This window comes from Corythoichthys intestinalis, chromosome 10 (genome assembly GCF_030265065.1).
Source record: "Corythoichthys intestinalis isolate RoL2023-P3 chromosome 10, ASM3026506v1, whole genome shotgun sequence".
Classification (NCBI taxonomy): Eukaryota; Metazoa; Chordata; class Actinopteri; order Syngnathiformes; family Syngnathidae; genus Corythoichthys; species Corythoichthys intestinalis.
This window is the reverse complement of record NC_080404.1, coordinates 31,623,379-31,650,766: the sequence shown is the minus strand read 5'-3', so window position 1 is coordinate 31,650,766 and position 27,388 is coordinate 31,623,379. Positions and strand designations below refer to the sequence as shown.

Below are 27,388 nucleotides of genomic sequence, written 5' to 3'. Positions count from 1 at the left end.
TACTGCACTTCAACTTATTAGTGTCTCCTGGTGGGGTTGAGCAGTTCTTCAGTTGTTATTGTTAACCAAGAAAGGACAACAAAACCAAAGCTGAGAGTCAAATGAAATTTTGGTGCACCCGAAAAGCATAATTGCGATTATCAGTGGTTAAAACTGGCACACTGCAAGGGTTAGAGAATCTTCCATTAATGACTTTTATAGTAGACAAATGCATGATTAGTGAGCGTCATGTGATTATAAATCCATGGTCAGTAATAGTGACAAGAAGCATAGTAAACTGAAGAGAAGCCAGTACTTTTTAATGAAGTTTAGTGGTAGCTCTCTGTGTTGCAGCAGTAGAAGGGAACCTCTTAAGCATCAGATTAGTAAAGCTACAGTACATTGTCTATGAGTGTGTGCTCTTTGAAGCCCTGTACCATGTACAAAAGCTGAGCAAAGTGGTCAGACAGGACTACACGAGTGGCAAGACAGGACCTCATTGGTATAGCACAAAGAAAAGGTACATTTTTCTTATGTTAAGTGCAGCAAAGCGCAATACAATTTCAGTGTTTTCTGTTGACATTCATGTCTAACCAATCTCACACCAAAAGAAAAAATATATTTATATATAAAGCACCCATAAGTGGCTGATCTATTTTCTTTTCATTTACTTACTACACATTTCAGTTTTTTTGTACTGGACCACTAACATAATCATTGCAGTACAAATCCCAAATCAAATGTGACACTTGTGCATGTGAAAGCAATTGTCTGAAAAAACAGTTTGAAGGCTGATTAATTGTCTCCCTTTTGTTTTCTTTAAGAGGTCGTTATTAAAAAGAAGGCAATAAATAGTGCAAAATTGATGCAAGAGTGTTAGTGAAAAATGGAAAAAGAGGGAAGCAGGACCTGCCTTTTTGTGAACACGCTGGTTGGCAGAGGTAATATCCTCGTGTGTAAAACGCCAGACATGTCCAAAATGAAGTACCCAGACAGCAACCCCTTTGATAAAAGAAAAACAACATAAAGGCCCCCCCCCCTTCACCCTTCCAGTGAGCTGATGAGGTTTCCCCTTAAAATGGAGATAAGACAAACAAAAGACATTATAGCGGGATGCCAGCTGCACATGCCGTTCCACTTTCAGGACTGGCACTTTTCATGATTGCTTAAGAAGGTGCGTCAGTGTCCCTCGCACGCAGTGTTATCCTATGTGGTCTGTGAGCCCCGAGCGTCTCCGTCGGGGTCCAGGGTGGACGGTCGACTTCGAGCTAAAAGGCTGGCGGGGGTCATTGATGTGCGAGGGGCTTCGCTCACCAGGTTCTCGTACTCACTACTGTCCTCATCTTCGTCCTCGTCGTCGAACTCCTGCCCGGCGGCTTGCCTGTCTAATGAGTCCGAGCTCGATCCATCACCGTTACCGAGGTAGGGCGAGCTGATGGGATTGGATGTGGCGCCTGTGGCCAGCGGGCCTGGTGCGGGGTGCCCCGGCGAGCCCACGGCTTGTGGGCGTGGAAGTAGAGCGGCGCTGGTGGGGGGAGGGGAAGAGGATGAGAGCAGAGGGTCACCTTGGGAGATGAGGTCGGCATAAGAGGGCGGGTTAGAGGAGATGCTAGGCCGCTCAGGCGCAGAAGGCTCTTGGAAAGATATCCTAGATAGGAGGGATGTGTCTGAAGGTTCCGTGTTCTCTGGAGTGTTGTCTGGGTTCTGGGCTTCACGTATTCCTGTCAAGGAGAGAAAAAACTTGGAAGCTTGCAAGAAAAAAAATTACAGCATGGCAGTTTGTGGATGTATGGATACTTACTCCTCTCCTCTTCTGCCGTCTTACGTTTCCTGAGAGCGATTTGTTCTTTCAGCTTGTTGACATCTTCTTGGATTTTCTCCTTCACGCGTTCACTTTGTTCAACCTCCGCACATACCGCCTTTAAATTAGATAATGGGAGGAGAAATTAAATGGGACAATATCTTAAAAAAAAGATTTTCTTTGCTTTGGGAGTCAGCTCACCTGCACTTTATCTTGCAGCGCGCTGTACACTTGAAATATGGTTCGGATATCTTTCATCACACCGTCTTTGTCGAAGAACTCAGCACTAAAGTGAAGTGGATTTTAGTTAGGGCTGCCACAAATAATTGACTAATCGATTATCACATTTAAGAATAATTTGCTCTCAGAGTACCACCATAGGGACCAAAGCTAACTCATTGGCTGCCACTGACGACAATAGACCACCAAACCATTTTGACTGGGAGAGGATGGCAGCGAATGATCACTGTCTGCCCTCCCAGTCAAAATGGATTGGATGTCTAGCGCCATCAATAGCAGGCAATGAATTAAAATATATTAGTACCGCAGTCCAAAATGTTCAGGAGAAAAAAGACAGGTTTTAATTTTATTTATTTAAATAAACCAGATTGAGCTATAACACTGCACTTAGAATTTAGAAAAATATATGGTAGTGTACTTAAAAGATTGAGGCACTGTATTTGTTAGACTTTAACGGGAACTTAAAATCCTATATTTTTTCCCAAAAATGGACATTACGACTTATGCATAGATTATGGTTGTGCTTAATGACCTCAAACCTATCTTGCTGGAGCTGCGTTATACTGCTCCAGTAAAGTGACACATTTATCATTCATCAAACCCATGAACGGAATTAAATGAATAATACAAGAATAAATATCACAATAATTACAATGTTAAAAGATAAAGACCAAATCACAATTGGAGTACATTTATGCACTAATGGACTTTATAATCAAGTGCGCCTTATTGATGAAAATAACTTGTGCACCTTATAATTAAAATACAGTATGTGGTAGGTGTGTGCCATCTTAGGCACCCCTAGATTTGATTATGATTTAGGGTGCTACGATACGTTTATTGAACGATGATCACGGTATTGACAATGATCATGGTTATCACGGTTATCGATGCATTGTACATTACTAATTAATAAAGTAGCCAAACAAATTCATGTCCATTATTTATTTAAAATATCCTAATGATTCGGCAGGAACAATGGAAACATGCCCATACAACAAAAAGCTGCCCTTAAACTGCTTTTGTTTTTTGTACAAGAGAGTGCAAAAACATTAGCTGTTTCAAAGATAGTACTTATTTCTCTCAACAGTCAACAATACAATATAATTTACACTGGTGGAATGAATTCCACATATTTCTGTATTATTTTGCATGTTTGTACTGTTACTGCTGTACTTAATCATGGTTTTACATGTTCTGCATATGAAATACACGTTAGCTAATTAGCTTAGCGCTCGGCGCTAACTGTTAACATCTCAAAAACAATAAAGGCTAAACAGTATAAGAGGGTTCGTGTACTCACCTCTTATAGACGGACACGGGACTTAGCAAAACACTAGGGACTTTTTCCAATTAAGACGACTTGAACCTGCTGCTGGACAACTGATAGACAAGGAGCAACGAACTATCTCTCTTTCCCTCTCGCTCTGAAAAATAACTTGAGCACAGAAGCGCGACCGCCCGGTTCCTGCCTGTCCCATACACATATTTATTTTCCAGTCTTTTGAAAAGGAGTAAATCTCTTGCTCAGTAACCGGAAGCATCCATCATAACGTTGTGCGTGCGTGCGTCCGTTAAATGGTGTCCGGGCGGCAGACGTGTCTTGAATTTCGTTCCGCTACGAGTGACTATCAAGTTATTAGGGAAAAATCGTTTTTGAACCTTTATGAATCGTAATCGAACCGTCACATGTCAAATCGCTATGCATCTAATAATCGATTTTTTGGAACTCCCTTAGTATATGGTATTATTTATCGAAGTTCCTAAATATTTGAAAAGAAACAGTTGCTAAACTTTAAAGTGCCTGTGACACGAAAAATCATGTTTATTTCATAATACACGCGGTATTTTATGCCCCTGAATGATATGGACCGCTTGGATGTGTGTGGAAGCGATCGCTATTTTTATTTAGTTTTTTGAATCCCGCGCCATGAAAATGAGTGACTTCCGGCTTCGGTCTTGCATTGAGGAGGAGGGCGCTGTGACGTGTACGGTAGAAGACGTCCTCTTCACGCTACAGTGTACTGTTGTGTATGAGGACGAAGGATTCAGCTGATTTTGCGGATTAATACATTTTATTTTTCGCATCACGCCAGCCAAACGGCTGCAGAAAAATCATTCTGTATGAGGGAGAGGCGTATGCGCCTTTTTGGAGTTTCAAAAGGTTCCCATTCACCGTGGATATTTACTGTGGGACCATTGGACTTATGAGGAAGTGAGTAAACATCTTGTTTTGCATTATGTCAAATACGAATACAGCGATTACAAAGTAAACACTAAACACTGTTCCTTTAAATAAAGGACTACTTACGTTTGATCATTGATAGGCATGTAAAAAGCTCTCCTAATGCTCATTAGCAGCAGCACGTTAGCTGCACAACAACTCCAGCCACCCTCCTCCGGGGAACGAACTGTAAATTGCTCTCCGCCGGGCGGTTTGCCGATCCCCGAAGACAATCGACAACCGGGTCGTCATGTCAAATAATCCAGGCTAGTTATGTGTGATTTTCCGCTTCGAAGACTTTGAAACATCTCTTAGCATGTCTGCTAGCTGTCACGCCTTCTGGTTTGTTTACATTCTCCGAAGCCGGGGAAGGGAAATGACATATGTCCGATTTAGGTGTCATAAAATATCGTTCGGGAGGTGCGACAGTAAAGGTGAAGTCTACAGTTTTGACCATTATGGAGTAATTTTGCCATGTCGTCCTGAATAAATGCATTTTTGTTATTTCATATTCCATTCAGCACAAGACTGTTATTTGTCATGACCGTGCCATTTATTTATTAATTGGGGAAAATACTTGGATAAAAAGAATATCCTGTATAAATATTGAAGTAAAGAGACAGAAACAATGACATTTTGCCGCTCTCTTCGTCGCGTTTTCCTCGTTGTGAATAGTTCCCCCTTGACGGGCTGAATGGTCCTTCTCAAGCCATTTATATAGCTATTGGGGAAAAATACTTGGATAAAAAGAATATCCTGTAAAAATATTGGAGTAGAGAAACTGAAACAATGACATTTTGTGGCTCTCTTCGTCGCGTTTTCCTCATTCTGAATAATTCCCCCTCAATGGGCTGAAAAGTAAAACCGATGAGCCCAGTCTACCGTTGACGTCATCCACCTGTTGGGGACGCTAAAGCCCTATAATGGTAGGCGTGGCTAACCGGCAGATTAAAAGACTAATTTCTCGTCATCTGTGCTTTGCTAAATTGTTGTATATAGTCGAATCGTATCAAAATATGATTCTAATTCACATAATAATGCCATTTAAGACTTTTTTTTAGACTTTAAACTTTTTTAGACTTTAAAGACTTTAAAATGATTTCTATTTTAAGTTGAATACAACTGAACAGTATGTGATTAATGCACTGTAATGGATTAAAAAAGGTGGTTTGAACATTTAATTCAGCCAATATTCAGCTTACCACAATAAGGAGCCTGTGTGGTACTCGTACACCACTTTGACTAACAATGGTTTAGAGACTACGTTTAACTAAAAATGTCCAAGTTACCTTCTTTGAGCATATTAACTGATTGGCTTGGGAGGGGCTAGCAGTCATCCTCCCAGTTAAATATTTGGTGATGAGTCAACTATGAGAATAATTGTTTGTGGGAACCCTAATTTTAATCATTTAAACATTTGTATAATCACAGAAGATATTTACTCTTTAGGAAATTGTTGACTTTGGCAGTACTGTCATTACACTTTGGCTGCAATAAAAGTTCAACAAATTCAACTGTCCATTAGTCACGGTCACTTCACAGATGCAATACTGTGCCTCATCCTTTTTTATAAACTGCACAGCCGGCAAGAGAGGTATTAACTGCTCCGCATCGACGTGTGTGTAATGTGTGAAACTTGACCAGAAAGGTGGCAGAGGCACTATGTACATTACAGAAAAAATCTGGCATTGGTATGCGCACAGGTGGAAACAGGTGCTTGCACGCACTCATTAGAGGACACCTCTTCGTAAGCGGTCGGTGCCGATTCATGTGTGGAGTGCAAATGTTACCCGTGTTCTTTGATGACCTTGGCGTAATTGAGGGAAGTGTTGGGCACAGAGGAGACTTTGTACTCCTGCTGGCTGGTGTTTCCAAGATTGGGGATTGTGAGGGTGATCCTCTGGTTGTACCTACTGAGAACAAATGTGTTGTATTTGTGTTCCAAGAGCCCTTTGCAAAACTGAAGTGCGGCTCATCAATGCGGTTCATCATTACTTGCGGTTGGGTCGGAACAACACATATTCCAGTGCATGTGTGGAGCTGTTGGCGGTGGAGATGAAGCTGAACAGGAGGAAGACGAGGTCGGGCACGCCGAGGAGCTGCGTTAGCTGCTTGTGTACAACCTGCTCTCTGAACGACATCTGCTGTTGCGTGTTCCGCCGAAAGCGGTACCAGCCAATCACATGCTGGGTGAGGAAGAAGAGGAATAAAATGTGATTAGTCTTAATAGATAAATGCTGGTTATGTAATAAGTGCACTCTTTCGGTGGACAGCTGGAATGAGGAAAGGGACGAAACAAACAAGAATTAATGACTCACTTTTCGCTTGCCTTTTAGAATTCTGTTGAGATGATCTTGGTTGACTTTGCCAGCGTAGTCATAAAAGCTGGTGAGAGGGGAAAAGGTTTGTTACTCTTGCCTACTTAGTTGATTCAGCTAACCTATCTTGTAAAATGGAGCCATCTACTGTTCCAATATGGGTATAAATTCACTAACAGGTGTTATGAAATAATAGTACAAGTAGTCCCCGGGTTACGAAGGAGTTAAATTTGTAGGCTGGCGATGTAACCGGAATTTCTGCATTAATCGGAATTAACCCTACCCCAAGATACCCCCCTGAACCTCAAAATAACTGTCCAAAAACATATATTATACATCACAAGATAAAGTAAAACATAAGATGCTGTGAGGTACATTGTGTTAAATACCGTTATATTCAATGACTATTCAGGCTTAATTTTTTTTTTTTTTGCGCCTTACTCACGAGTGAGTCGCTTTGCTGAGAGAAAAGGCTGCTGTGGAAAGAGTAGGGAGGCGAGAGAAGGGTGATATTATGGCTGCTCAGGTTGCCAGAGTCCCCCCTCTTAACGCAAACCCGCCGTCTGAACTAAAAAAAAACGGTCAGGTACTCGCAAGAGGAGTCCGCGCCAGGTGAAAGCAGCAGCATGAGAACAAGGAAGTGGGACCTGACGCCATCAGGAACTGCAGTAGTGCGGCAGTGCTGCTGAGGGGAGGAGGGAATCTTGACATGGCAAGAACTAGGTACTGTTTACGTGACTTTAAAAAAAAAAAAAAAAAAAAAAACTGGACTGGAGACAGAATGGCGGACAAGACTCCGACCTCCCTAAAGTAAAGATGAAATCAGGTAAGTCGGGGACGTCATAACCTGGGGACTACCCGTACTGATTGGAGTTATTACTTCCATAGAGTGTTGGCAATTTTTTTAAACGTTACAAAACAGTTTAATAACTCATTGGCTGCCAATGATGGTAATAAATTTCCTATTCCATTTTGACAGGGAACAGAAATGGACTGGACCTCTATCGCCATCGATGGCAGTGAATGAGTTCACAAACAGTCATGACAAATACTAATAACCGATTAACCCCAGTCAATTATAATTTAAAATATGCCCTTCCTTTGGTCTGATGTGTACATTTGAATAAAGAATATTATGTTGTAGCTTAATTCAAAAAGTGAAACATTGTATAAATTCAGTAATTCACCACAGTCAAATATTTGTTGATTTTTTTCTTAACAATAAGTTATTTCTACAACTCGCCATTTCAAGACATCAGAATGTTAAACAATAGCTTTGATTTTTCCATTGAGCAATTAGGGTTGTAATTGGCCTTCTAAAAAGTCTTTTTCCATGTGCTTCACAAAAGTACACAAGTTTTACTTTTGTACTAAAATGCACTTATGTGCATAATTAAAATCTAAGCCATACTGTACTCATAATAAAGTTCTGAGAGAAAAAAAAATCTTACCTAAATAATCGTGCACAGGGCTCATGGTTATGGATTTCTGTGAAAAACAGGCGTGTTTTCAGTTACATCACGCCCTGATTTGACAGAAAGGCTACGTTCATACCACACACACGTCTTAATGTGAAACTGATCTTTTTTTCCCCCTATCTGATCCTTTTGTGTGACCGTTCAGACTGCCTTTTCCTATTTTGCCCGTTCCCGTATCACACCTGTGCACTAGCTTGCAGTCTACCACTCGCTTAGCAATCTGACCTGCATGGGCAGAAGCATGAAAACAAATGTGCTAAACATGCTGGATTTATGTTACCTTAGGGTGACCAATTACCATATTTGATTTCCAAAATAAAAGATGCAAATGACAGACTTAAATGATCCTTGGTGCCGTTGACTCAAAGATCCCTTATTATTTTTAATATATTTTAAGTTCATAACGTATGGATCGAACACACACATATACTTATTTGGTCAGTTTGCACCGATTCTCAGCCATGTAGGAATAAATATATCTACAGCGACATGCTCAATTTGTTTCTATGTGAGGTGTAGCACGGGATTGTAAGCAGCACTAAGAGAACTTGGGAGCAACTAGGTTAGCCTTAGCTACCATTCACTTTCTCTAGTGCACACAAGCGAGCTCACCTACTTAAAAGCGTCACTCTTTTTGATAGATAAGGCACAGAAAGAAAACAAGACATTCTTAGGCTCAAGAAAGACTTTTTTCCCCCGACTGCAGTCAAGCCAGCCTTCATCCTGAAAAACTAGCTCAAGCAAGCCGCTCAACTTTACACCTCCTCCTCTGCTGTACTCGCGTTATTCACTATCTCACTCAGTTGCTGACGTAATTGCCACTTGAATTCCAATTTGGGAGACTTGAGAGTTCAGACCACAGCCTCATTTCGAAAAATGTGACCGAGATCAGATCTAAAACCATGTATGAACGTGGCCTTGATCGAATTTGAAATGATCCACTTCCATGTGTCTAGTCCCATTCAAACCGTCTAGAAATTGTCTCACTCGAGTCAATTGACGGGGGAAAAATGGAATTGGGTCATTTCAGCCTGCAGTGTGAACATAGCCTTAAAGAGAAAAATAGATAGGTGGGTTGGGAGATACAGTAGGTGAAAGGGGCTTTTTTTGGGGAGAAGGTAGAAATGTAGGAGGGTGGTTAGGTACATTGACAGGTTTGTGAGTGAGTAGGTGGGATGAGGTGACAGACAAATGCAGTCCTGACCTACGACCTGGATGAGCTCAGCATTGCTTATCTGCGTATCACTGATGCTGATCGTCTCCTCTTGTCTTACTTCTCCTAATAGGAAGCCCTCCTGCACAAACAACAAAGAATTAGCAACAATGTGGAACACTCAAAGCATTCACAATGTAAGGATTTGCTCGTATCCCATGAATGGCGCCGTTGTATAGCAATTACTTTCCGGATCACAGGAAAACAAACACACACAAAAAAATCAGATGTATGCTCTGTATTAAAATTGAAAAATTCAGGAATGTAAAGGTGCGCCGGTACATTTTGTTCCACTTTGTTTAAAAAAAAAAAAAAAAGTAGATGGAATGCAGGCAAGCAGCTGATATGCCCACTTGTCAGTAAAAGCAGAAACAAGGTGTGTTAACTATGAAGCATGGGATTTTTTGCTATACTGAATATGCCTAAACCAGCGCATTTTGGTAATCACATTTTAAAATTACGATTCTACTGGCAACTATTACCCGTAGTTGTTGAATAAACCGCTCAATCTGAGGGATTATTTGACAACTGCTGGCTACAAAGGGCCTCCTTTGTTGAACAATTTGCTCCTTTGCTCACAACCACAAAAAATGGCCAAAATGAAAGAGAACTGTGTGTGGTGTTTTGAAAAGTTTATTTTACAACTGCAATGTGAGTGTAAGGCAGGAATTGTGTCAGTAGTTTAGATGAACTGCATCAGCGGGACGGTGCATGAGTTACTCGTTGTGAACATTGTGTCTCAAGTACCAGAAATTGTGTGTAAACATTTGAGAAAAACTGAAAATGAATCAAGGGTTAGGGTTAGGTTACTATAAAAAAAAAACTAATATTACGATAAATTCATATATTGTAATATTAAGAGATTGAATTTACGATATTACGAAAATGAAGTAACACATTATCATAATAAATTAGCACAAGGAAAAATTTGTTTCAGGAACAACCTCCTACCCCTGACCATTGGAAGAGGGGTACGTGTCAAGTGAGATCTCGATGCAAGAACAATCACGCCATTTCACGGTGTGCTGACTGCTACAAATACAATTGAGACAAATGTAGAAGGGAGATGCCTTGGCGGTGCCAGACTTGTTTAAAAAATTCCTCATAAACAATTAGTTCACTCTCCCATACAGATACAAAATACAGTTGAAGGAAGAACCCACATACTGGGTCAATTCAATCACGTGTATCAAAAAGAAGAACGCCACTGATTTACGTGTCTGTCTAGATCCCAAAGACCTGAATGAAAATATAAAGAGGGAAAACTACCAAATCCCAAAGCGAGAAGAGATCTTGAGTGACATTGCTGGTTCACAATACTTCAGCAAGTTAGAAGCCTCGCACGGAGTTTGGCAGCTGAAGTTGGACCCAGAAAGCAGCAGGTATACAACTTTCAATACACTATTTGGTCACTACTGTATTTCTGAGGCTTCCGTTTGGCATCAAGTCCGCTCAGGAGATATTTCAGAAAGCAATGGAGTCAATTATAGAGGGTCTGGAAGGAACAAGAGTGTACAGTATGTTGATGATCTAGTAGTCTGGAGAGTAACTAAACAGCAACATGATGACAGACTTGAAAAACTGTTGGAAAGAGCAAAAAAGTTTGGCTGGAAACTTTAAAGAGAGAAATGCCTTTTTGGAGTAACAGAAATGACGTTTCTGGGAGACAAGATCACAGCTTACGGGGTGTTGCCAGATAAGAACAAAGTGCAAGCCATACTGGACATGCTCGCGCCAACTGACAAAAAAGGCGTAAAGTGGTACCTCTACATACGAAGTTAATTCATTGCAGGACCTAGTTTGTAAGTCAAAATGGTCGTATGTCAAGCAGGATTTTCCCATAAGAATACAGTGGTACCTCTACATACGATCGCTTCGACACACGAACTTTTCGACATCCGACGTAAAATTTGACTCGCCATTTGTTTCTACATCCGACGACATGCTCGAAATACGACGACAATGGCAGCACCGCAGACGAATGCACGGCGGATTTTCTTGTGTGACAAATCAACACTGGTTTCAGAAAAGGTTGGTACAGGTGGTGAAACAAGGAAAAAGTTGACACTTACCTTCTAAATGAAGATGCAAATGACAGAAAAATATGAGCGTAGGGTGGGCATCCGTGAAATGGCTCAAAAATACATCTCCACGGTCCTCCTCCGACCATCGTTCGCCAGTCTTTATAAGTTAAGCTGACAATTCCTTTTGTGGTAACATCTCCAGAGAAATCGCCAACTTCGCCACGTTTTTATCATTTATTTCACAACTTATTCAAAACAAAAACACCTGTCTGCCGCAATTGAGGTGTTCTCAAGAAAACATTCAAAGTGAAAGTGAAACTCAAGCTCACCGGTCTGTCTCTGGCACGTGAGCCCCGCGGTGCGTTCAGGGTCAGCAAAAAACGTCCGCCACATTAGAACCCGATTTGTTACATTAATACAGGAATTATTATTATTATTATTATTATTATTCCGATTTTGATTTATAATTTATTTGTTTTGCTATGTGTAATTGCCATTTGTAATAGTACCAGCAGTATTTTTTAAGGATTTAGTGAAGGTTTTTGGGCTGTGGAACGAATTAATGGAATTATAATGTATTCCTATGGGAAAATCCTGCTCGACATACGACCATTTCGACTTACAAACAAGGTCCTGGAACGGATTAACTTCGTATGTAGAGGTACCACTGTATATTATAATACCATTAGTTCGCTCCACAGCTCGAAAACCCACACCCTTAATAAATATTGCTGGTACTATTGCAAATAGCAATTACACAGAGCAAAACAATGAATAAAAATTGTAATAATAATAATAATTCCTCTAATACTGTAACGAATCGGGTTCTAATGTGGCAAATGTGTCTGCGTGGGGTACCTGAACGCATCCCGTTGCTGACTTGACAGAGTGAGATTGGACTTTTTAAACTTTCATTTTGTTCAACTGCGGGGGACAGTAGGCGTATTGTGTTGCACAAGTTGATAGAATAAATGATAAGAAACCTGACGAAGCTGGCGATTTCTTTGGTGACGTTACCACAATAATAATTGTCACCGTTACTTACAAAGACGGGCGATTGGAGATTGGAGGAGGACCGTCGAGAGTAGACATTCTACGGAGGTATTGTCGAGCCAGTTCACGGTTGCACACACGACGCTCATATTTTTCTATTATTTCCGTCTTCATTTCACGGGTAAGCATTACCTTTTTGCTTTTTTCCACCACCTGCACTAACATTACTGGAACCCATGTTGATTGCTTTCTCAACAAAATCTGCCGTGCGTCCATCTTGCGGGAAAACAAAGAAACTGCGGCGCTGTCATAGATCGTCGTATTTCAAGGATGTCGTCTGATGTAGAGACAAATGGCTAATCAAAATTTACGTCGGTGTCGAAAAGATCGTGTGTCGAAGCGATCGGATGTAGAGGTACCACTGTACTGCGAGTAATGGGAATGATAAACTTCTTAGGTAAGTTCATTCCTAACCTCTCCTCAAAGACTACACACCTGAGAGAACTGCTACATCACAACGTAATATTTGGATGGACAACGAGACATGAAAGAGAGTGGAAAGAACTAAAGACAACTGTTAAAGTTGAGCCAGTCTTGACATTTTTCGATCCCGCTAAACCAGCTAAAATCTCCACCGATGCCTCCAAAGACTGTCTAGCAGCCGTCCTGCTACAAAGTCCATAGAACACACACCCCATGCTCGTGAATATCAGCAAGATTAGAGATGGGCAAACAATTATGAAGCTTTGAAGCTTGTGTCAGTCTAATGTCATGACTTGGCTTGAGTGATGGGCCATGATTTCCTGAAGACTGAATTGCACAACAGACGTTTCCCACAAACAAGTCAATCGCTCAATTACCAAATAAAGGCCAATGTTCACAGGAGAAGTGGGCTATAAGTCTTTCACCAAATGGCTTTCATCTAGGCTCACTAAGTAGAAAAGCCAATGGATATGCTCTAGGCTTTCTAATGTTATACAGAAGATTCTCATTGAACTCACTGAATTAACATTCCACTGCATCAAGTGGTGACGAACTGACTGAATAACTAAGCTACAACTCGCTTGCTACCACAGGAGCTAACAGCTGAGTATTTCCTGGAACTTAACCCTCCACCCCTCGCTACTTCCTATCGTAAAATAACACCAATGAGCAACCGTGATTTAGAGTGATGATTCATTATTAACTACTATGTATCCGTACGACGACTAACTACACATTTACACGCCTTACTATTTGAACTGTAATGAGGATATCCACCGGTGAATAGACGAAACCAGAACTGGCTAGCCCAGCAACAGGATCATGACAGTGGCCAAACAAGCTAAACTAAGGGCGCCGACGAACGACGCCGAGAAGGCGACCCTTTTTCTCGATTTTGGCAAGACGACGCGGCATACTCACGTGATCGGAGTTACTATTGGCGCTGTGATAACACACAGAACTAAAAGTATAACCTGAAATGGATGCCGCCATGATGGAAACATCCCTATCAATCCCACTGCCCCCTGCGGTTGAGAACGCGTTTCGAGACGGCGCAATAGCTCATGGGAGATGTAGTCTTCACCATTCTTGAAGCCGACATGGCAGCCCCCGTGAGGAGAACTCATGGCTCCGATGCAGAAGCGGACAGCGGCTCGGAAACTGACTTTGAAACTTCACAGTTAGGAACGAAGGAATAGTAAGCCTTTTGAGCATATACTCACGTGATTGGCAAGTTTTATAATTTGTTTTTCTGCGTTGTAATCTCTCGTTTCTGCAGCCACTACAGCAACAGCTAAGCTATAGTTAAGACAAAACTGGAATCATGTTATTTTTGTTCCATTGTCGTTTTTGTTCAGCATTTGATGCCATTGCTTGTTGAGATGTGCTTTCGATTTTTGATTTCGTTTATATTTTTACCGATTCATATTTTTAAATATTTAATACTTATTTCCTTGCAGTTGGGAAGATGCATACAAAAAGGAGTTGGAAACATTCAAAGACATTGGGGACGTGGGTGAAATATGGTAACTTAATTATTATATTTTAAATGCACAAATATTTAATCAAATTTAATGTTATTTTAAGAAAATGGATGAGTGAATTTATATAGTGTGGGTGTTTGCATCAATTTTACATTTTATGCATGAACAAATTAAGTTCCTTCTTAATGAAAGCTTTTAACTCGAATCATAATTCCCCACTGAAATAACAAAAATAACGTTTTCCATTGTAGCTTCACCTGAACTGAAATGTTTTTTGTTTAATAACCAAAAAGTAACACTATAGAACATTTTAGTTTAATTTTTAACATTACAACACAAGGCCTTTTCCTCATGAAGTCCCAGCTTTTAATACTACACTCCGCAGCAAAGATATTGAGTATTTTATTGTAGTTCATCAGTAGTTGAATCATAATGTCCCGATGGAGACTTAACTCCCTTTGTTACTCTACTGCAGTGTTTTTCAAGCTTTTCTGAGTCATGCCACGTTTTTACAATCTCACGGCACACCATAAGCCAAAATTGTATATGTATGTAATGTATAAGTATATTTAATTATAAAATAATTTCCAAATATTATTACTGAGCTACTCAGTGTGAAACTAGAGCCTGTGTATATGAACACAAAGCCGATATCCTGGCAGCAATCTTCTTCAACAGCTCTCAAGTCTCTCTCTGTTTTTGCTGTTAGGACTTTAGGAATGTCCTTAACCACATCAGGGCCGAGCATCTCGCTGACAATGGCTTTGCAGGCAGGTAGTATTAATGTCTCTGCCACAGTGTGGGACTTTTTGGATTTAGCAACAAGTTTAGCAACAAGGTAACTGGCTTTGAGGGCTTTCTCATTTACCTTTGTAGTTTTTCTCAAAAAAGTTGCCTGTTTCTATGTGTTTTCACAAAGGGCAACAAAATAGTCCATTGACTTGTTTTGAAGCGATGGGTGTTTTGTTTGGAGATGACGTTTAAGCTTGCTTGGCAACATGGCGTTGTTGGATAGCTTCTCTCTAGAGCTGTCCCGACTCAACGTCATTGATGACGTAAATACGTCGACCAGCACAACATCCCGTCGACGGTTAATGAAGGGTTAAAAAAATATATGCATGTAAAGTTGAGAATGTCGGACGCTCGGTACGAAAGCGGGGAAAGTGGCACAAAGCCAAAAAAGTGCACCAGATTGGCCAAAACATTGACTTATTTCAACAAAACAAAGGAGGTTACACTGTTGTGTCCTGTCTCTTCAATGCCAAGCTTGGCTGCACGCCTGCCGTGAATGAACAACTAAAGCGCTGTCACCCAGTTGTAATTTTGGAAGATGACAGGAGACAACAAGCTGGCAGATCGGAAGTCCATCTAACTAACAACTAAGAGTGTGACAATATCTCGATACAGCGATATATCGCGATATGTTGCAACCCGATGGGTTATCGATATGCTCCCGCCAAGAATCGATACTTTTATTTAACATATTGGCCATACAATGGAGTATGGATGCTGTAAACTGCTCAATGTTTGTTGAGGTAAAGTGCGCACAAGTTGTCTAGAGAAGAAGCTCCAAGTGGGTTGAAAAAATAAAAAAGCTCCGTGAGAACGGTGGAGGAAAAAATGAGAAAAATATTGCTACAAATCACACATGGGGACACACTTTAGATTTTACACCAACAAGAAAGGAAGTAAGGTGAACAAGGACTTTGCTGTATGCAAGAATTGTCTAAGAAAAATAAGTTTCACTGGGAGCTGGTGACGTAGTGGACACTGGAGTTTGTGAGTTTCGCTTTCATCACTTGAGGTAAGAAAGTTTTGCAATGTAATTGACTTTTTAATTTACATGTATTATTTTGATGACATTTGGTGTTGAATGATATAAAATAAACCAGGACCCTAAACTGGATGAAAATGAATATCGAACAAGCCCACATGAATTTACCGATTTATTTGAGAACCAATTTCCATCTAGTTTACTACACAAACTGTTATTACTGTCATTTTGATACAATAAGCTATACAAATGGTTTGAATAGATTCCAAGATATAAAGTGATGTGCATGATAATTAATGCAGCCTACATATTAAAAATAGGTCATTATTGATGTAGCCTACATATTAAAAATAGGTAATTATTGAATTTTTAATTTCTATACATTCAATTCATATTTTTTTTAATTCAATACTTCCAACACAAAAAAAATCAGGATTTCAACTCAAACGCTATGAAGTAGCTAATATTTTTTGTTTTATTTTGTTGTTTTTAAGGTGAGGAAGACTGTGACTGAGCAAGTCTGACATCTTAAATGCTGAAGCAGATAGCGGAAGTGCTCAAACCAAGCAACAAAGTTCATATACGAAGAAAAGACCCACCAATTTTATCATTGCCCCACTCCAAGCTCAACTGCTGACACCTACGGCACTTTTTTTTAATTTATTTTTTTAAAGATTTAAAACTTTAAAGAAATTAAGGGTGCCATTCATCATGATCTCTCCAAGCGATATCAGTGGTCGTGGTTGGTTTCCTCTATATGTGCAGGGGCACAATTTGCAGTAGATTTATATTTTACAGCAATGTTGCACAGAAAAGGTGTCACTGTTTAATAAATGACTTAAACAGTATTTTTTCTGCTTTCAAATATCTTTTTTTTTTTTTCGTTTCAACAGTTGTATCGTAGAATGTCATGTATCCAATTACTGACCAATATATCGATAATCGCTGTATCGTGATATAATCGTTATCGTGAGCCTTGTATCGCGAATCGTATCGTATCGTGAGGTGCCCTGAGGTTCCCACTCCTACTAACAACATGTTTTATTGAAGTTGTTAAGCCTTTCGCAAATGCAATGAGTCCATTTATTGCATGGTAGATAAAAATGAGGGCGGTACTTTTCACGGCTGCGTTTTATCGTTGCGTACATGCGTGCGTACATTTGTACGTGCATGTTGATGGCATATGAGACTCAAGTTCCTTTCGCAGATGTTTATTGGTCATCAACACGCCGTAGAATTAAAGTTCAGACATACAAAATAAGGAAACACATCTATATTAAAAACTAAACATTCGCATTGCTACAATGAGGCTAATGGGGAAAAAATACAACCTACTTTAGCCTGCTATAGAACATTGGCAGTCGTCTCCAAAACGCAAACTTGCAGTTTAAAGGTGACACCTCAAACATGAAAAATCGCCAGTTTCAGCATTTGCAAATGAAAAAATGAAAAAAAATCTATTACTGACACCACATGCAATGACGAAAGTGCTTTTTTTTTGCGGAGGGTAAAGCTTACGGTTAGCTTTTTAGCAAACGTACTTCCGGTGAACATTTCAAAATAAACGCACGTCATGTTCGTCATATAAATAACGATTTCTGGAGTTAATCCCACATACTTCAGAATTCAGATTCTACACTAAGAATAGCTTTAAAATAACACCCTTTATGAAAAATCTGATTGGCAATGAATAATAATTATTATTATTATAATACTATTATATATAGTAGTATACTGTAATATTAATGCTAGATATTTTCTTTTTTTTTTTTTAAGAATTGTTTTAAATCGAGGAAATGTTGGAAAGGCGAAGTCAGTGCTCGGAATCTGTTTACATTCCATTCTTTTGCACTAGTTAATGCTATCAGCATTTGGCCTCATTTTTTATTTGTGATTTATTATTGCTATTTACGTGTTTAATTGTACTTTAATAAAGAATTTAAGTGTTCCAAATTTTTTTGTGAATTAATATGCATCAACACAGCGGCACACCAATTAAAAAACACTGCTCTACTGTTTTGAACGTTTTTTTTTTTTGCCCTACAAGTGTATAACTTTACTTTCATTAAATAGTGACTTTATCCTTTCTCCCTATAAGGTTTGGTGAGGAAAGCATGAGCCGTGTGCTAAGATGGATGGAAAAGGCTAAAATTCCAGAAGAAGCTGCCATTTTGGACATTGGCACTGGAAATGGTGCCTTTTTAGTGGAATTGGTAAGGGAGCCGGTATTTATTATCTTTGATGCAGCACATACAACAAGAATATTCATTGTAGAGTGAGAATAAATTAAATGTTTTTATTTTTATTTTTTTGTCAAAAGGCAAAACATGGGTACAAGAATTTAACAGGAATAGATTATTCCCAGGCTTCTGTGGAACTGGCAAAAAGTGTTCTTCAGTCTGAGGGCTTAGCACATGTCAGAGTTAAGGTGGGTTCCATATATTTTTGTATACACACTCTTGCTGTGTTTAAATGTGGTCTACCTGAAGATGGCCCTGAAAGTGATGGTGGTTTGCCCACCGTTCACAATTGACCACTGCCAAACCTCAAAGAAATAAACACACATATGCTCTGTAATGGCGGTCCCACTGGGCGTGTCTTTTGTGTATATACACAACATCCTGCATATATGTTCAGTACATGGCACACTTGACTGTGTGTGCTTTTCTTGGACATAAAGGCTCCCATTGAAGTCAATATTGACATTAGCTAGATTGGGATAAAAGAGGATGGAGGAGAAAGAATGTTTATTTTTTTCCACCACCTAATATTACAAAATAATTGTTGTGTAAATATAATTACCATTTTATCCAGTTCTTGTGTCAGTATGACCTTACGCTCTCCTCCCATTGTTAATATTTTTCTCATCAAATTCATGTGTTTACTTGTATTTCTGTTTAGGAGGTAGACTTTTGCAGCGGTGGACTGGAGGGTTACGACGTGTGTGTGGACAAGGGGACATTTGATGCTATTAGCTTAAATCCGGACAATCGGAGCGAGGCGAAAATGCTTTACGTACAAGCCTTAAAAGACTCCCTCAAGGATCAAGGCCTCTTCTCCATTACATCTTGTAACTGGACTAAAGAACAACTGCTTGAGCGATTTGGTGAAGGTGAGGCTAAATTGCCAAATGTACTTTTTTTTTTTTAAATAATACGTGATGTTTTTGCAAGTTTGCAACCTATGAACCAAATTATCCACTTTACCTGTCAAAACAGCATGAGATTCCTCTTTATCAGAGGTGGCTGGTAACACGTTACATGTACAGTACTTCGTTACCTTTTTTTTGAGTAACATTTTGAGAAAAATGTACTTCTAAGGGTAGTTTTACGAAGCCGTACTTGTTACTTTTAAGTAGATTTGTGAAGAAAAAAACGCTACTCTTACTCCACTACTTTGGGCTGCTCAAGATTCGTTACATTTTTCCTCTTTATTCTACATATTAGATGTATTTATTTTTTTGCCAGTGATGCCAAGAGCAGCGCTACCAATTTTACCGAAAAATGTCACAACAATAATTTCGTGACTCCATTATACCAATCAGACGTAAACTTGCCGTTCTGTGATCACACCAGCCAGTTCATTTACGTGGCGTATTTAAAGCACCATAAAAAATGATTTATATAGCGCGGCGTCCTCAACATGACTTGAAAGTGCGGATTTTAACCTCTCTCCAAATTTTTATTTGGCTACTTGGCACCAATTGACCAGGGAAAACTGAAGATATGATCCTTTTTGTTGTATTGAGTTAATTTTGTCTAGAATTATATATTAGTCGAATATTTCTTTTATCCTAGACAATAGTTATTGGTGGTTTAAATACCTGACATGTTTCGGCGAACACTTCCGCCTTCATCAGAGAGTCACTGGTGTTGGTCTTTAGTAGCTGATGGATGAATCTGACAGGCGAGTCACGCCCTCTGCTGACCATTCAGTCTTCCAGGATGCTGGTCCAGGTAGTAGAGAGCATGTACGCCCCCTCGTCCTTGTTGATGGTCCTATCAAAATAAAAGTACACAGGAAACCCACACACACCGACCAATACCTCCTATGGACATCTGAACACCCAACTATCCACAAACGGTCAGTAGTCAGAACACTACATGAATGTATGGCACTTATAACAGACCCGGCTGACAGAACACAGGAAGAAAATCATATACAACATGCACAAAAAAGGTGTCAGTGGGCAATAGAAAAAGGTGCAGGGCAGGTTAAAAACAAGAACAACACAACACAGGGGGGATAAAAACAAGAACACACTTATATGATGACGTTGCCGTACATGAGAGATGTCACGGAACGTATCCAAAGAGTCAAATACAACAAACACACCAGTCAAACCACACACTACACTCCGCCAGATATTGGTCCATACAAAGGACAAAATCTACCCAGAAAATAAATGTAACTCCATATATGAAATTCCATGCAATAAATCATACATCGGGGAGACAGAGAAGAGCTTCATTACAAGGAAAACGGAACACAAGAAGGAATGTGAAAAGGAGACAACAATGAGACAAACAAGGGCAATAAAAGAACAAGCGCAACAGGAACATCACAAATCAGCCATCACTGATCACTGCAAAAGGGAAAACCACATCATGGACTGGGAAAAGGCCAGAGTCATCCACACCGAAGAAAACAAACAACAGCGCTGGATCAGGGAAGCCATTGAGATCTGCAAGCTGGGCCCGACCATCAACACGGATGAGGAGGCATATATGCTCTCTACTACCTGGACCACCATCTTGGAAGACTGAATGGTCAGCAGAGGGCGTGACCGGCGAGTCACGTCTCCATCCATCAGCTGCTGCTAAAGATGCGTCACACCAACACCAGTGACTCTCTGATGAAGGCGGAAGTGTTCGCCGAAACATGTCAGGTACCACCTATAACTGTTGTCTGGGGTAAAAGAAAAATTCGACTAATATGACCCTTTTAATTTCATAATAGGAACTATTAAGGAACTATTCACTATTCAATCTAGGAACTATTTTCTCAATTAGAGGGCACTCATGCTCTTTGGCCGTATAATGCTTCATTTTTGTCTTTTTTTCCCCTCTCACCGGAATTCAGTGATTTATTTTTTATTTTTTAATTTCTTTGGCTTAATGTGGTTTTGTAATGTGTTGTTGTACAATATCATTATAAAAACAGCTTAGAAGAAAAATACCTTTGTTAAAAACAAAACAAAAATGTAAGCAGTTACTCACAATGTTACTCTTACTTGAGTATTCTTTTCACCAAGTACTTTTTTACTTGTACTTCAGTATATTTTTTGGAAGACTACTTCTGCTTTTACTTGAGTATTATTATTTTGAAGTAAAATTACTCTTACTTAAAAGTTGTGGCTACTCTACCCACCTCTGCCCTGTAGTAAAGTTCTCCACAGTTCACATTTATTTATTTTTTTCTATTTTTGTGATAACCAACTGCAATCCAGCAACGTGACCACTAGGTAGAGCAACTACATAAATTGTGCTTTGATCCATAGCATCCATACTGTGTCCAGCGATTGTCTAAGACCAATCATTTCTTTTTTTTCTGTGTTGTATCTCCAAGGTAAACACACACAATACACCAAAGCTGTACACATAAAAGACGTTCATTTCACCTTTTGGCATTAAAACCTATGGCTGTGAGCATTGAAACATACTGTAAATATTTACTTTCGGGCCCTTTTTTGTTGGTTGACCCACTCAGTCAACACGCAGCCTCTCCGATGTAACGGTTGAGCTCCGGGCGACAACTGTCTAAAGAGTTGTCATTTGGCAAGTGGCCAGCTCGCTTGTCAGTGTCTTCACACGGGAGTGCCTGCAGGGTTGCATTTGACACAAAAGGTCCCAGGATGTTTATTTGAGGCCTCTGTGCTTGTTGATGTGTGACAAATGACATTTTTCCTTTTTTGATGTCTCACAGGATTTAAATTTGTACAGGAGTTGCCAACGCCCATGTTCCACTTTGGAGGAAAAACTGGAAATAGTGTGACTGCATTGATATTCAAGCGAGTACACTGATGCAACAACTGTGGTTTGGCTACTTTTTGAATGTATATCTGCATAATTTTTTATAGTTTTGTTTTTATTTTTAAATCAATTGACCACATTCAATTTGGTTACGGGAAACTTTAAGTGATGAGTTGTGCAACAAACACATATTTTAGAAAAGGAAATGACACGAAATGAAACATTATAATGCAACACTGCAATACTCCTGTTTTCTACACTGGTAACAATTACCACCCAAATGTATCCTTGATCTGAGAAAAGAAGCCAAATGTGAGCCATTCCATTGAAACCAGACACTTGTTCCAAAAACCTTCAGCCAACTTCCTTATAGTGTGTTTTCATGAGAGTTCCAAAACTGCAAAGAAATCTGAAAACTGAATAGAATTGGCAAAGTGACTGCATTTTCTCCTTGGAAGGTGGAAAAGCGCTATATAAGTATAACACCATTTACCATTTACCATTCAAATTTGAGATCACAAAATCTCAGAAAAAAAAGCTGAGACAAGTTTGTCCTTAGCAACCATGCTTTATTCAAAGAAAGCAACTTTTGACCCTCATTTTGATAAAATTATGGGAAACTGGCACCACCACCCTACTTCCCAGGGTGTTGTATTTAGCAGTTGATATTAGGGCTGAACGATAATAAAACTGACATTGCGACTTTTTGGGGGTTTGCGATATCCATTGCGATATTAAAACTAGAAGAATTTCCCCCGGATGACTTGAATACCTCTGTTTGGGAAGACTTTCAGGTGGATCACTATGACGACAATATATTCATTAGAGATGTCCCGATCCGATCCTATGATCGGAAATTGGGTCGATCGCGCCATTTTTGAGAGGATCGGAATTGGGTGAAAAGGATCAGATTTTTTTTTTTTTTAAATATATGTTTTTCTGCTCCATGCTCGTTCAACCTCTCACCCTCCCTCCTGCTAAGCGGTGCGACCAAACTTTTTCTTGGTCACCAGCGTAGCTGGCGTTTGGTACATAAAGTTAACAATGATTGACAAGTTTGTAACTTTGATATGGCTCGCGATGCCTTGATAGCTTTTCGATCAAAGGCACGAATGTGTTAATCATTGTTAAGCTTGGTACACAGTTTCAAGTGTGCTGTGGCAGCTCATTCATTGTGTAAGTGAGAGGCTGTTCTCGGCAGCGTGAGCGTCAAAACAACAACTTTTTTTCCCGGTATCGGATCAGGACTCAAAATCAGGTGACTCTGACTCTGGTGCAAAAACATGCGATCGGGACATCCCGAGTATTCATATAATACCGTTTAATCCAGGCTAAGGGGGTTTATCTGTGAATGATTAAGATTGGTCTATACAAAAGGGATTCAGGTGGAAATGTCTCTGAACAATTGCTGCTTTTATGAAGAAAAACAAAAGTTTCCATAAAATAAAAATTAAAAAAAACTGTCGCATCGCAGGACTATTGTGCATGCGCACATGGCAATGGCGATGTTCAAACGATATATTTCGCAGGCCTAGATAATATTTGTAAATGTGATACAAACTGCTTGCAAATAGAAAACTTTAGGGTATTTTTCCCACCCAGCTGTTTTCTCCATGCTCATGAAGGGTATGCTGAAAAAAAAACATGTCCAAACACAACTTTATGATGCAGAATTTGGAGTGAAAGTTTCTGAGATGAGAGTTTGTGTAAAATGAACTCCAAAAAATAAATTAACATAGCCACTATAGGGCGTCATACTTTATTTTGGTACACTAACAAGCATCTGGTTTCGGTGCAACAGCTCACAAAATGGGTTGATTACATCTCGAAAACTCATGTTTGCTGCTTTCACTTCAAAACAGAACACTGCATGACTCCTTCCCGGCTTAGTTCAAGTCATTGTATTTCTATTGTCTTACGTGACATTTATCATTAATAACTGACTGTTGATTTATTATACGACATCGGCACGTACTTGAGGCTGTTTGCAATCTGTCCGACTGCTTTGTGCCATGCTGAGTGTTCTGGTGTAATGAGGTTGTCCTTGAAAGTCGATTTAATCTATATATTGTACCTAAATAGCGTACACAGGTAGTTTAATGCAATTTTGCACACAACACTGAAATGTGTACTGTTTAGTAGCCCGATTATATTTTTTCAAAATTTGATGGGAGAAAAAAGTTTTGTTGTAAAAAATAGGTGTTATTTGCACCTAGCTGCTTTCATGTTACAACGTGTTAACAGCAGCAAATCTTCTTGTCAGGCATCTTTTGCAGTCCAAGCTCAGAATTTAATTCAGCCCAACTTCTGTCTTCTGTGTCGTAGAAAAAAACAGAGAAAATAAGCCATGTTCACTGACAGGCTGTAATGCATCCCCAGGGAAAAGCTATTAAAGTAGATTGATGAAAAGGGGGGGGAAAAAAGGAGCTGAAAACGCTGAATAACACTTACGTCCGATGCCGATCTTTTTGATCATGTCCAAATGTTTCACATGGAACCTCTTAGTGCTGATGAGCACTTGGCCCGGTGAAGAAATTCTGGTTTGGAATCAGGAGACTACTCCCATGTCATGTGGCACTATGAGCCTTTCATTTGTCAAAAGTAGCCCACTAGCAACACGCCCTGTGTTTTTACTGTCCAAATGCTCATCTTGGACTATTTGTGGTGATCGCAATACCAAACTGATTCGCTTATGACTTATGCAGAGGGGAAAGTGTGTTTCCTGTTAAAATTAGCTCAATTAAATAAATAAAAAAAATTCTGTAATCTTTTATATTTTTTCAGGAACCTTGTGAAAGACAAGTCACACTGGTCAAATGAAGTGCCCTAATTCTCCAAAACACTGTTATCTCAATAAAAGAAACAAATTGATATATTTTTCCTATTTGTGATTGCATGCCTCGAAACCATTCTATTGTCATCACTTCATAGTTCCCCAAATTTTCTATGGAATGTGGCTTTAGTCTCCAGATGCTGTTATGGTCTTTAAAGAGGCCAAATTGATGAGTTGTCTCAACTGTAATTGACAGTTTTCCTTAAAATCAAGTCTTTTTCTTTTGCTATCACATCGTGGCTTGGTACAAATCATCTTATTAAAGTGCCCTTAGTCTTGAAGATATTCTTACAATTTTGAATTAAAGTCAAATGACAAGTTTTTTGTTTTTCTGATTGTCATTGACAGTATGATGTTTATTGGTGTCACTCCATTTCAAAAGAGTTTTCCTCCTAAATAACATGTCAATTTAAGACATTTCGCGTTAAAAAAGCAACATTAAAACAAAAAATACAAAATTGTTAAAACCTGCTTTTCCAACATAGCCCTCATTTTGCTCCAGACCCGCTTAACTGCCATTGTTGTGTCTAAAAGTGGTTAACTGCAACCATCTGTCCAGTCAAAGAGGAAAAAAACAGGTCCTGAGCAAATGAGCTAATCAGGGCTCCAAAGAGTCGTGATGAAGAGCTGCTGACATAGTGAATAAACAAGAAGCCACAAGGCTTGTCTTTCACGCTGCTCATAAAAAACTACCACACTGTGGACTCCTAATTGGAAGTTGATCAAACTTGAGGCACCTTAACCCTAACCTACACTGTCAGGTTTACACACAAGAATTTTACAAGAATACTGTGCCCGGCTAATATTTATCCTATTTTACAAGGTATCCTGAACCGAAGCATGCAAGTGCTTTACAACATTCATAGAAATGTTCCCGTGGAAATGAAACCGTGATCTCAAATGCCTTTTACAATTTCTTTTCTACTGTAGCTATTTCCGATCATAGATTATGATGTTCTTCTGCCAATATCATACAGTCATTCTCGTACACTCCACCGTAAATAGTATACGTTAAAAGAGGCGAAAATACTGTTTGGCCCAGCGCACAAGCCCGCAAGTCAGCACTTTTTGGCACAGGTTAAAAAAATGACACTTTTATTCCACTAGTAATGTTAGCCTATAAGCTTGTGGACTTGGTGTATGAATACTATGCTTTCATAGGAACCTCTCAAGTGTGATACTGCAAATATTTATGTCCTTTTTTTCTCTCTCGGAAACACGTTTGAAGATGTCTTTGGAGGATTTTCTTGAATGAATCCCAACATGTGGCAAGGAAATTTTCCACGGCAGAAGGTTATGGTTTATTCATCTACATAAACCAAGTACTGCTTTAACATTACCACAGCCTGTACACAGAAATATATAGCTATTATAAAGGACAATACAGGTTGATAAATGCCTGAAGTGTGACGTTCACTTCCACTGTGGGTGCAGAATGCCAGGTGCTGCAATTTGGGGGGGGGGGGGGTTCATTTTTAAAGTCTGATGAGCTAAGGTCAGCCATTTTTCATATTGATGTTGAAGGGATATGTCAAGTTAAAACAGAATCCTTTGTTTGAAGGTTTTCATTCCTAAGTTTGTCAATTTGTCAATTGTCAATGGCTATGTTTGTAAATTAGCTTTAATTATTATTTTTAATTAAAAAAAAAAAGACAAGTAACAAGGGCTGCTATGATATAACATAACACTTTTGTATACTTTCAAATTGCTGTGCTGTGATACACATCACCAGACAGTTGGATCTCTTGATCATTGAGTGAACTTTCTGAAATTGTATACATTATTTTCTAATAAAATACGTTACCATTCAAATGTTTCAGGTCTTGTCTTTTTTTTTTTTTTTTTTTTTTTTTTTTTTTAATTTATGGATTATTGTGTTTTAATGAAAAACATGAAATTGGGTGACCTGAAACTTTTTTTTTCTTTTTTTTTTTTTCCTTTTTTCTTTTTTTTTTACAATAATGTACTGGATATATTGTGTGATTGCCGTGTTATTAGCACTATTTATTTTTATTTTTTTATATATTCATTTATATGAAAACTACCTTTTACTGCAAAATTCATTGTCATTACCAAAGAATAGATTACAATAGTTAGACATCGAGGAATCATTGACGTGAACAATACATATATTTTGTACTTTAGTGCATTTATACTGGGTACATAATCACCACCCAAAACTCGAAAGTAAATTCCATTATTTCAATCACCATTTTGTTTCTTTAAATATTTAAGGGGGCAAAAACGAGCAATTAAATTTAAATACATCAACCACAAAAGTTAATCTTGTAGAGAAACTGCCTTTCGTGAAGCGGATAAAAGTAGCACAGTATTAGAAATGTCTGAGGGAGGACCACAGTGGAGCGTACCAACTCGGCAGGGGTGTTTCGTATTTAGTTTGGCTACCTTAAAATCTTTCGAAACTAAAAGTGTAAAACTTAAGTTTGAATTTGTAATATTATTGTCGAAACAGAGGTATAACCTGTTTAATTTAGTGTTTAAATCACGATTTTTCGTTAATCGGCCGCGTCTCATCTCGCTATTCCCCTCCGCTAACTTTACACGGAAGCCT

General features: G+C 39.2%; 2 protein-coding genes across 10 annotated transcripts; one reads left to right on the top strand and one right to left on the bottom strand.

The window, feature by feature from the left end:
• Positions 1-278: 278 nt before the first annotated feature.
• abraxas2 (abraxas 2, BRISC complex subunit) lies at positions 279-13,796 on the bottom strand. 3 transcript variants are annotated; one of them, XM_057848530.1, is made up of 9 exons: positions 13,675-13,796; positions 9,245-9,335; positions 8,014-8,050; positions 6,563-6,629; positions 6,240-6,430; positions 6,035-6,157; positions 1,982-2,066; positions 1,781-1,898; positions 279-1,700 (listed from the first exon to the last, which is right to left on the bottom strand). In XM_057848530.1, the coding sequence occupies exons 1-9, from the start codon at positions 13,744-13,746 to the stop codon at positions 1,186-1,188; spliced, it is 1,299 nt and encodes a 432-aa protein (XP_057704513.1). In that variant the 5' UTR covers positions 13,747-13,796; the 3' UTR covers positions 279-1,185. The 3 variants fall into 3 exon arrangements, with proteins under 3 accessions (XP_057704513.1, XP_057704515.1, XP_057704516.1); XM_057848532.1 differs by having other exon boundaries at positions 6,035-6,154; XM_057848533.1 differs by lacking the exon at positions 13,675-13,796 and adding an exon at positions 13,272-13,451.
• On the top strand, positions 13,788-23,957 carry eef1akmt2 (EEF1A lysine methyltransferase 2). Of its 7 annotated transcripts, none has more exons than XM_057848534.1 (7): positions 13,802-13,951; positions 14,214-14,279; positions 14,947-15,075; positions 18,110-18,224; positions 18,332-18,439; positions 18,913-19,123; positions 21,937-23,957. In XM_057848534.1, exons 1-7 carry the CDS (start codon positions 13,818-13,820, stop codon positions 22,032-22,034), a joined length of 861 nt encoding a protein of 286 aa, XP_057704517.1. In that variant the 5' UTR covers positions 13,802-13,817; the 3' UTR covers positions 22,035-23,957. The 7 variants fall into 7 exon arrangements, with proteins under 7 accessions (XP_057704518.1, XP_057704517.1, XP_057704522.1 ...); XM_057848539.1 differs by having other exon boundaries at positions 13,819-13,951; positions 14,947-15,007; XM_057848537.1 differs by having other exon boundaries at positions 13,941-13,983.
• The last annotated feature ends 3,431 nt before the right edge of the window (positions 23,958-27,388 follow it).

Bases quoted from the DNA above. Each gene is read 5' to 3' on its own strand.
- abraxas2 (XM_057848530.1), bottom strand. From the start codon at position 13,746: ATGGCGGCATCCATTTCAGGTTATACTTTTAGTTCTGTGTGTTATCAC. The intron at 6,158-6,239 runs GTAATGATGAAC...ATTTGTTCTCAG, and splicing joins TTGTTCCGACCCAACCGCAA to TAGGTACAACCAGAGGATCA. The intron at 1,899-1,981 runs GTGAGCTGACTC...TCTAATTTAAAG, and splicing joins CGCTGCAAGATAAAGTGCAG to GCGGTATGTGCGGAGGTTGA.
- eef1akmt2 (XM_057848534.1), top strand. From the start codon at position 13,818: ATGGGAGATGTAGTCTTCACCATTCTTGAAGCCGACATGGCAGCCCCC. The intron at 13,952-14,213 runs GTAAGCCTTTTG...ATTTCCTTGCAG, and splicing joins CAGTTAGGAACGAAGGAATA to TTGGGAAGATGCATACAAAA. The intron at 15,076-18,109 runs GTAACTGGCTTT...TCTCCCTATAAG, and splicing joins GCAACAAGTTTAGCAACAAG to GTTTGGTGAGGAAAGCATGA.